This window comes from Bactrocera latifrons, unplaced genomic scaffold, assembly GCF_001853355.1.
Source record: "Bactrocera latifrons isolate USDA-ARS-PBARC rearing strain unplaced genomic scaffold, ASM185335v1 scaffold_132, whole genome shotgun sequence".
Lineage (NCBI taxonomy): Eukaryota > Metazoa > Arthropoda > Insecta > Diptera > Tephritidae > Bactrocera > Bactrocera latifrons.
Genome location: NW_017534764.1, coordinates 465,989 through 477,350, shown reverse-complemented (window position 1 = coordinate 477,350; position 11,362 = coordinate 465,989). Strand labels below are relative to the sequence as shown.

Below are 11,362 nucleotides of genomic sequence, written 5' to 3'. Positions count from 1 at the left end.
TATGCGATATTGAGGAGGCTTATCCCACGGTAGTTGGCGCAGATTGTGGGGTCTCCTTTTTTGAGGATTGGGCATAGCACACTTAAATTCCAATCAGATACATACATGTACATATAACTTCAGATGCATTTATTGTATTGTACAATCTTGTCTACCTCTTTATATGTAGTAGTTGAAGCGAAAAAGTAATTAGCATATGAGGAATAATGCAGCTAATAAATATTACAAAAGCAAAATGTATTTATGTATCAGATATCAGATTTATCAAAGTATTTTATTTTAAACTAAAACTTAAATATTCGCTTCAATATTAACACACTGCATTCTCTCCTTTGGCGAAAGCAATTGTGAAATTTCGAAATATTTAGAATTATGGTTTTGTCAAGCGTTCTCATACGCTATAGTCGGAACTCATTTGCTTCCTCTTCGTAATTGCTCAAATAACATATTCAAATGTAAGATGCTCACACACTTCTATGACAAGTACGGAGAGATACCATGATGCCTCCATCTCTTTTATTCTTGATGTACTGCAGTCAGCATTAGTAATGTGGCTAAGTCCTTGTTACACAAAATTTGATTTTTAAAATTATTGTAAGATATAGAATGCAAATGTAAGACGGTATGTTTACTGTTTCCACATTGTCATCGCTCATCTTAATATTTGTGAAGCATAAGTTTATCAAATTGATAAACTTGTTTTCAATAAAATTTCCTTCCATCCTTCATACTTTCTTTAAACAAAAATACTGTAATCGCAACATTAGTGGTGCTAGTTGTTAGTAAGGAAACCTAAAATAGATAAGAAACAAATTGTACAATTAAGATAATATTATACCTCTGCATATAATTCAAACTGAAGCCTTCCAATTGTTATAACCTCTAATTACCTTATATTGCCAATTATTTCGTAGAGAGTATAAAAATTAGGTATATATATCTGTGAGATATATACTTTCTAGTGTTCATGGAAAATGTTGAGGGATATATAAAGATTTTCAACTGATATCGGAGTTGGGTATAAGCTTTGAGATTTCCTAAAAGAAGCTAAACCAGCATCTACTTAACTATATCTATATTTTTATAATAAAAGATCGGAGATTTATTATATGACATTCTCACTCCTCACGACATGGTTCTCAAATTGACTTTTGTTATACACTTTGCACACGTACAAATACATTCCAATCGTGAAGGTCAACATAATAATTACCTAGCGTGAAGTTAGAAGTGTTTTAATCAGTTTTTGGTATTTTCAAAGGGTCAATGCTAACGTATTGAAAATTTTAACGTATGTGCGGTATTGTCGGCACATCCAAGGCCACTCATATTTTTTAAGCAAATTTTATTACCTAAATGTGTAAAAAAATTAAATTTTTACTGAGATCATGTGTTTTTTACTTTTCAGATTGGATGGGAAGCCCCTTTGAGAGAGTCGTCTGCGCAGACTTTAATGGTAAGTATTCAATATGTTCTTTTATAATTTAACGGTGAAAAAAAATTCTTTGAGTACAGTGATTAAGTCGGCCTTTTAACTTATTATGTGTTTAATAGCTAAACGGTTTTCATCAACGTTACGGGCATCACGTGTAAATACTCTTTTACAAACTTTTGTCATTGCATGCATGCATCTGCACATACCTTTCCAATGTGATTATTCTGAATGTGATCTTTTTTTCTTTGGAACCGTTTACGTCAATTTTAGAAATTTAGAAATTTATTTAGAAAAAAATAAAACATAAAATGAAAAAAAAAACGAAAAAGCCAATCGTGCAATTACTAAAACAACAAAACAAAACCAACTTTTCCCCCTTAAATTATCATTATGTAAACATAAAAACCAAGGAAGGAAGGGAACATTTGATACTCTAGCAACTTAAGAACCAAACCCCGGGGAATTCCTTCTGGTGGTAAAAACAAACCTTATATTAAAATATGTTGAGAAAGAATTAAACTTATTGTTATTGGATATTGCTAAGGTTATCTTGAATTTCAAGAAATTTTTCATATATATACAACACACGCACTACCGACCTATTCTTCATAAGGTTTTTTTTAAAAAAAAAACTAACATCTTTATAAAAAGAATAAACGATTTGGGGGTATCATGGACACGATGTTATTTATTTTTGCCAATACCTTATACTATTAACATGCCACATACTCATAAAATGGGTTTCAGTTATCTCGCATACCATCCAATTAATGTGGAGTAAAGCCAGCTGGATGTTCTAAAATCGCGAGTAACAGTTATATGGGGCTTAGGTCAGTTTTAGCTCAATTTTATTCATTTTAAGATACACTATTAAGATTGAAACACGCTCTCCCATTTTCATTGATACAATTCACATTTTGACAAATATATGCCGATATAAAGTCACCCGAAAGTGCGAAAATTTTTGTATCAGGTATGGTATATGTGAGCTAAGGTTAGAATTGACCCGATTCAACTCATTTTTCACATATAGAAATACTGAAAGGAAAGTATTACCTCTGCGTTTCAATTTAATGTCTCACATGTTGACCAATTTATGCGTAAAAAGTCAAGAATAATGGGGTTCAAATAATCGGTACCTATGGGCTGAACAGGATTATGAGATTTGAACCATTTTTAATTATGAGGAGGTCACTTCAAAAACATTATTCCCACATAGGAGTATAGATTGTTTATCGATTAGTATTAGGTGAGTCCCGAGATGTGGATTTTCATCTGAAAGTGGGTGGTGTCACGTCCATCATGCAATTTTAACCCCAACTCTTAAAAGTATAAAGCTCTTTCATTTCATCCCAAGTGTACAAGTTGTCTCTGTCGTATTCAGTTGTTGATTTATAGCATTATCCGATGGCTCTTTATAAGTTTCCACTAACGGACGTTTTGTGGACGTGGTAGGCGTTCAATATGATCAATTTACGAACACGTCATCACTTTTTTAGTCACTTTACTAGGAAGTTTTCACAAAAGACGGACAGACGAACAGACAGAGTCAGTCGGATTTCAACTTCTCTCGCCATCCTGATCATTTATATATATAACCGTTAACCTATCTCCATTAGTTTTAAGTGATACAAACAACTGTTAGATGAGCAAAATTATTGTACTCTGTAGCAACATATTGCAAAATTATACGTATGATGTTACACTGAATGAAAATTTAGCTGTAAAATCGAAATAAGTCTTTCACATTGGAATTCACACATTCATAACTTAGACCTCAACGGACGGCAGATAATATTTAATATACTTATTACTTGAAATGAGCCTATTCATTCTGCTAAAACACCGACTTCATCATTAACTCTTTCATCGCTGGTAATGGTTGTAGCATGTCGATCAAATTTCAGTGTCGCTTTATATATGGGTAATTCGATGACTAGCTACAGGGAAAAGGAGGCGCAATATTTGGCTACGTTAATGGTAAAATGCAATACTTGGAATGGTAGGAAAGAATATTTGAGAAGGATCACAACAAAATAACAAAATTCGAACAGCGGATTCCAGCAGATTTTTGTTTGCTTGTTCTACTTTGCAAGATTAAATCTCAGAACAAGCAATTTGAGAACGTGATTTCACGCCGTTGCTTGTGGGCATTGATATACTGACGGGGAGTTTAGTGTATTTTATCGGTCTTCTTAGCGTCACAGTAGCTTTTTAAATCGCCAGATCGTGCGCTTGGTTAGTTACAACTCGTTTGAAATTTCAGATGTTAAGGCGTTTTTTAGTAATAAAAAGTAACTACTGAACTTTGACGGTAAACGACGGTACATACCACATATCGAAAATATATAAAATCTATATATATAATTTGCATAGGCATTCATACATAGTTGATATAATATATATCAAAATAATTCCAAAATAATGAGCGAAAATAGTTTTATCAAAAACGCATAAAATTCATAATCTGAGAATGTTAAGCTTACGATAAGGGAGTACGGTTTACTGAAGTTTTGAAAGCATATTTTTTGAGTAAATATATGTAAACGTTGTACCTTGATTAAACAAAAATAAACTATTATCACTAAACATATGTGGAAAAAAACCGCGAATAATAAAGTAGACACAGACACAAGATAATTAACGTTCACAAATACAACATTTTTTCTACATTCTTCTTCAAATAGACCATAACAATCACAATAAATCGAATTTGTCATTAGCGACATTCTGTTTGATATATAGGATTCTAAAATAAATAACAATAAAACATTAATATTATTCAAGAGACATGATTTTAGTGACACCTAAACAGTCATTAAAATTTACCAAGATCATCATTTGCTTTATATTTTTAACAACACTGCTATAATCGATGTGTTGTCGTTGCCATCATCAAAATTCTAAACATCAGATTCGTACTCATACGCTTAAACCGTAAATAGCTCATAAAACGATCGTAAAAGTAATATACGCTGTGCCATTGAACATTTTGTCGCTTTTAGATGATCTGTTCAATTTCGTTCGTTCTACCCTACGGCAATTAAATTAATGCCGTAAAAGTAGTTAGCGGAAACAAGAACATAATGTTATACATACATATATGCGAATGCTAAAAGAAAGAGGCGCCAGAGGGCTTGTTGACCACTTTAAAAATGTTTTATTAAACATTATTAACAAATGTTGTAATGTTATTTGTAAAGAGTAGTAGGTCTTTTAAATGGTCTTTCAGCATTTTAACACCTATAATATACTGTGGTCATATTCTACTCAATACATATATATGTATATGCTAATGTCCAATTTAAACCTGCGTCACAAATGAATTCGGCAGTAATCTAAATCTTACTTTAGGAAACATCATTTTACCGCTGAGAAGATTGACATTTGTTACTGTAAACGGCAATTTTTTAATAAAAAATCTATACTGAACGTTCAAAATAAACCTTTCAGACTCTTCCAACATGTTTCTACAGAGTATAATAATTTTGTTCACCTAATGGTTGTGTGCAATACCTGAAATAAGAGACAGGTATATTTAAAGCTATATATCAATATAAATAATCAAAATTACGACTTTCATTTCAAGTGACTGTCTATTTGTCCGATTGTCGGTGCTACGATAACTTGAGAACAAATTGAGATATGTAAATTAAACTTGGTACAAGTGATTCTAGCGTAATCGGAATACGGTCACGCCCACAAAACTCCAATTGAGTACCTATAAAACGCCATAGCTAAGTTCTTAATTAAGATTATCTAGAACTATGGATTGCTGCGACACCTGAGGGATAAAAATGTTGTAAAATGTGGGGTGCCGATATCCATCTTGGTGATCCTATTTTACATTGTGAAAATAGATGCAATTTGACTACAACAACGCCTACTTCTCGTATAGTAAAATTTTTCATTCCATATGATATCCTTTTCAGAGGACAAATCAAGTACCAATGATCATATACGGATAAAACTTTGCACAAATAGTACCTTTAAAGTATGCCATCTCGAGTCAAAATCGAATTATAACTGTTCTAGTCCAGATTTTAGTCTCTAGTGTATCTTTGTATCTAAAATGGTTAAAATCGGGAGAATGATTTGCTTTATCCCATGTAGCTTATAGCCCTTCCTTACTTTTTTTACATACTTWGATTATTACTATTGGTACTCAGAACACATGCCAAAGGCAAAAACTGCAACAATGGCACCTCAATCTGTCGTGCCCACCAACTACCAGTAATTCCCGATAAGCGCCATGCGTATAAATATTCTACATGCACGCTATCATTCTTGATGCAACAAATTACGTTAAAATAATAATGAAGGCGATGTTCAGTATTTGTAATCGAATGAGGTAGACCTATTTCACCCGTAAAAAGCACGTAGGACAACAATAAATAGTGGTGATTGCAAAATCATTAAAACTCACATCTTACTAAATATAATATATATATAGAAAGAAGAAGTATATATTCTCTCAATTTTAAATAAGTAAAGGTATAGGAAATGATAATAACATTTTGAATTTTCTATTATAATAACTAAGGGATTGGAAAATAGCACTCATTACTAAGCGACGCGGTTAAGAGCGTTTGATAGATTAAAATTATTCAATAATATTTATACACATACATATATATTCTTCCATTTTCTTAATCAAAACTTACTGTACTAGGTTACATTCTGTTAAGCTAGCTAAAATACTGACCGATAGATGTGTGACTGATACATGCATTATTTAGTGGGGCTGACGAAAGTTTATTGTCGTATATGATATGGGGGTTATGAAACGTTACGGACCGATTTCACTAAATCTCGATACTACAAGACCAAAAGACCTATGCTAATAAAACAATTATATAAATGTATAATATATTCATCAAATATGTGGTCACCGTCAACACTACAAAGAGAAATATAACTATAATAATATGTTTTTTTGTTAAACCCTTTACCTATGGGGCTTAAAAGAAAGCAAACTTGAACTTATGGTTGCAACGATGAACATGACGATGATAATAAAAATTCACTCAATTTTCTCAGAGTCCTAAGAAACCTGTGCACTAAGTTTCACCAATAAGTCTAAATTTTTACTCAAGTTTCGRTAGGGCAGACAAACAGATAATCAATTCTCCTCGTGCTTTCCATATTGGTGCAGTCGACATATGTAATGGCCGAATATTGGTGTTTAGACAACAGTCTTCTATAAACGTAGCTTTAAACTTGCTAGACAGTGTTGTTTCCCATGGATTACTTAACGTTTGTGGGTTAAAGGATGAAAGGATGATTTATGGTAATCGCCTAGGATCCAATATAGTGTGTGGTTTAGTTGATACATACATTCATACTTATATGATACATATATTCAAGTGTTGATATTCATAACATACATTGTTTTAATATGTGAAATATTGGGATATGTTGCAAATGTGGGAAGCAATTACGATGTGCTGAGCATATACGTTTACAATCGATGGTGGTTGCACATGTTGTTAATATGCTGCGGTTTTAACAAAGGAAATTTATATGTAGAAGTTTAACTTTGAAAGTATTTTGAAAGGGTTAAGTTACCTTCAGACAGTTTTAAATTAGAATTAGCTGAGATGTATGTATCCCTCTTCTCTCTTTCTGTGTTTCTCAGCAGCTCTCTTCTGTATTCCTTTCATACATTCACATCTCGTCTCCGATGCACCCGAGTTTTTGTCGCTGATTTTCGCAGCCAGTTTCAATAAAGCGTTCATTACACTCGACAATGTGCTTCCAACCACGATGCCGAAAATAAATGTTGTACGAATACTCGTATGTATAATACTTATATATGTACATATATACTACTATAGCCTACCTATAGTTTGGGTATCTCGTCACAGATCACCACAAGTGTGGATAGTTAAATTATCTCGACTGCAAATGCAATGCGATACAATTATGTTTACCCAAATTACTTTATGTAAATATCAAAATGATCAAGATTCTCGTGTTCATATATGTATGTATTAAAAAGTAATTGACATTTTGCGTGATTTGCTGCATTTTTACATCATGTAAAAGCAGTAAAATGTAAATAACAGCAAAGGCGAACGAACTTTAATTTTCGGCACAGTTTTGTTTTGCATAAGAAAATTATTTAATATTTTTTTGATTCTTGTTGTATTGCATTTTAATGTGGAAAGTAATCATTATGTGCAATTAATGCAAAAGTAATTGACATTTTGCGTGATTTGCTGCATTTTTACATCATGTAAAAGCAGTAAAATATAAATAACAGCAAAGGCGAACGAACTTTAATTTTCGGCACAGTTTTGTTTTGCATAAGAAAATTATTTAATATTTTATATTTTTGATTCTTGTTGTATTGCATTTTAATGTGGAAAGTAATCATTATGTGCAATTAATGCAAATGACGTTCTCATTTTTTATGATTGGCTTTAAACACATAAATTAAATAAACATTTAAACATATATTTCGCAAAGTTATGAGGTAAAGTTATCTATAATTTGGAAGAACGATTTCCAAATTAAAGTTGACTCTAAACACTTTGAAATGGGTTGGTTACTGCTTTTGACAGCTTATTGATTATATGGACTATATGTTCAACACAAACCATATATGTATAAATGTATCTATTAATGTTTAGAACAGCAAGTATATACAAACGCCGTGTATATTATTGTTGAGTAAATTTTCTACCCTTGAGAGAGTATTTTTTCAGAAATGTGAAAGTACTAGTAGCGGCTGGCATAGCAATGACGGTAGTATATGGCTTAGTCGGTGTGCGAAATCATCACCGCCACTCCTCCCATATATTATTTTTCCACCTTTCTTTGTTTATATCAGATTTGTCGATTTTCATTTGCTATTTACTTATTTTTGTAGATTTGTTTAATTTTTGTCCAATTGGAAAAAAATATTTTTGCCTATACGAAGAAGTATTAAAATTTATTGCGGATATTTTATCTTACCACCCCTTGTAACTGCTAATATCATGTTACCCAAAACTGCAGTCAAATCAGAACAGCCACACAATTGCTTAGAACTTAGTAAAGACTCTACGGGCGAATATCTGCGATTAATAATTTTTGTTCTCTCAAAATGTTGTTATAGAGATTTTTTTACCTAAATGCTGTTGTAGTACTTAACTAATCAATATATATATAAATAGATATATACATAAATGACTGAGTACAGTGTTATATATGTATGTATACCTAAATGATGAAAATGATGCGGCGAGTTGATTTTAATGGGACTCGCTTTCCGTCCGTCTATATGTGCGGTAAAGCGATAAATGACAGATAAGTGTGCCATGATCACGCCTATAAAGTTGGCAGGGTAATTTTTATATAACATAGCTCACAAGCCACTAAAGTTAACTTTTTGGGAACACTCTCTTTTAGCATTGAATGCGATCAGACAAGAACCATACTCATATCTCAAATAAACTACTAAAAATGTACAAAATAAATATGTCAGAAGAATTAAATTTGGCATTTTAAATGGCAAGGAATAGGTGTTTAAAGTATGGTGTAAAACTGTATAATGGGCGGGCACCACCTACTTTTAGACGAAATTTCTTAGATTTACTTGACCAATATTAACGAAAATTTGTGTAGTATTTTATTTTAATATCCTTGAATCAGACTACATATATTATCATGCAACTATAAAATTATCGAACAAATATTTTCGCAAGTCCTTTAACGTCCATTGCCCATAAATTGCAGATATCAAACCATAAATTGTTAAGTCCTTATATACCGAATACATGGATATGCACTTAGCCTATTACTGATAATATTGATCAATTAGTGAGTTTAGTTAGTATATAAAACAAGGTTAAAATGAAAAGGGTAGTTCGCTTAGCTCAATATAGCTGATATAAAAATCTTCGATCTTCCGTTTGACTTTATAAAGTAGTTGAGTTATCTTTGTTGTAGTTGAGAGCATCTTTTTCTGATACTAACCTAAAAATTGTTGAAATAGTATATATGTACATAATAAGGGATTTTCAAAATATCGCTAGACAATATGGCATATAATATATATTGGTCAATACATTTATAATACATTTTAGAAAAAATATGGCAGCGTATATTACTTGGTATAAGTAATAGTTTCATACTGGAATAACAATTTATCAGAATAACAGATATTTTTTTGAAATTGCGTAGATATACTTTCATAAGCATAATGTAAGTAACAACAGTTTATTGAAATCGGTCAACCCCATGATCTAAACTTCATACCGCTCATATATAGAGGCTTTGATTCTTGTGATTTTGAGAGAATAAAATGTTCGGTTATACCGAATTCTTATATCACGGTTATGTAGAAAATTACTAAAATTATGATAACTTACTGAATGAACGAGCCACAAGTATTAAATTTTACAAACGGGAGGGTAGGGAAGGGTTTTATAGGATATAGCTTAAAATTGGACAATAAGCGTTGTTCCACTCATCTTAAGATGAAATCCTATATATCAGGAACTACTTGACTGATTTCAAGGAAAGATATAAGGTTACCCAAACATTCCCATTAGATACGTTAAAGTTCACTTACAATATTCAAACGTAACATCAATGAAGTTATCAGAATCACACTGTGCGCAGTAAGCGCCCTCAAGGTATTTCATTTTACGTTTAAAAATTGTCGAAATCGAACTATAACTTTTATTGCAAATGGCTAAAAGCAGGTCAATAGTTCCCTTAGCTCCCATATATCTTATATAACTATTTTCGAACATCTGGTTCACTTTATATCGCATCTATCTATAGTAAAAATATAAAAAAATATAGTTTGAAAATGTGCTTTTCACAAAACTATTTCGGCTTAAAAAAAGTCGTTCCGTAATATTTTTCAGAGAGAAAGCTGGCTTTGATTCGGAAGCATCTGGCAAATAATACATATTATTAGCCGAGCTTCCGTCTTATTTTGCACAGTTTGTTTTCTGTTGTGACTAGTCATTAGTAATGAAGCGTGACAAAACAAAATTATATTTACTATTCCCTAAACGCCCACTCCCCCAAAACACAAAATCATAAGGACATAAGCGAACAATGCAAAAACAACAAGTATACATGTGACTGACACGATTAACGTAGCAGAAAATGAAAGTTTATGCATTCACAGCCAAGCGTAACAGCAGCAGCAAATTGTGAATACTCTTAGAATTCTTAGTTCACGCTGAAAAATGATATGAGCAGAATGAAAAAAGAGAACCAGAATGTCAACAATAGCTGTTACCTTTTGCGCCACGAAATATTAACCCTGACGATATAAAGGCGATGTGCTGGTAGGTAGTCAATTTTGTATATAGAGATGAATGTTGTTACTGTAAATGGTGACGGAGGCTTAAATATCATGTGGTATACGTAGAATTTATGTTTATTAAATTTATTTAAATTTAATCAGTAAGATGCACATAATGTGTCTGTAATGCCTTATTAACATTTCAGCCATCGCGCAATCTTCTCCTTCATTCTTGCCATAATTTTGGTGGTTGCAGTAGAACCGAAGAAAACCGGTTTGGCTTGTCCTTTTAGTAGCAACCATAGCCAAAATGGTCTTTGTGTTTGTAAATTTCTGGCACCATAAATAAGGGTGTGTTGATGTATACCAATATATATACATATATGTATATACTTTAATGTAATGGTGTACACTAATTTCTGATCATCCTTCTTTTTATACTCCGCAACAAAGTTGCTAAAGAGAGTATTATAGTTTTGTTCACATAACGGTTGTTTGTAAGTCCTAARCCTCAAAGAGTCAGATATAGGATTATATATATCAAAGTGATCAGGGTGACGAGTAGAGTTGAAATCCGGATGTCTGTCTGTCCGTCCGTCCGTGCAAGCTGTAACTTGAGTAAAAATTTAGATATCATGATGAAACTTGGTACACATATTTCTTGGCTCCATAAGAAG

General features: G+C 32.2%; 1 protein-coding gene across 7 annotated transcripts in view; it reads left to right on the top strand.

Moving 5' to 3' along the window:
• Window positions 1–11,362, top strand: part of LOC108965041 (homeobox protein abdominal-A) — a 34,424-nt gene that overhangs the window by 11,982 nt on the left and 11,080 nt on the right. For all 7 annotated transcript variants that reach the window (XM_018927203.1, XM_018927204.1, XM_018927200.1 and 4 more), the window contains exon 5: window positions 1,409–1,456. In XM_018927203.1, the coding sequence (XP_018782748.1) occupies window positions 1,409–1,456 (48 nt within the window). The remainder of the gene's footprint in view (window positions 1–1,408; window positions 1,457–11,362) is intronic.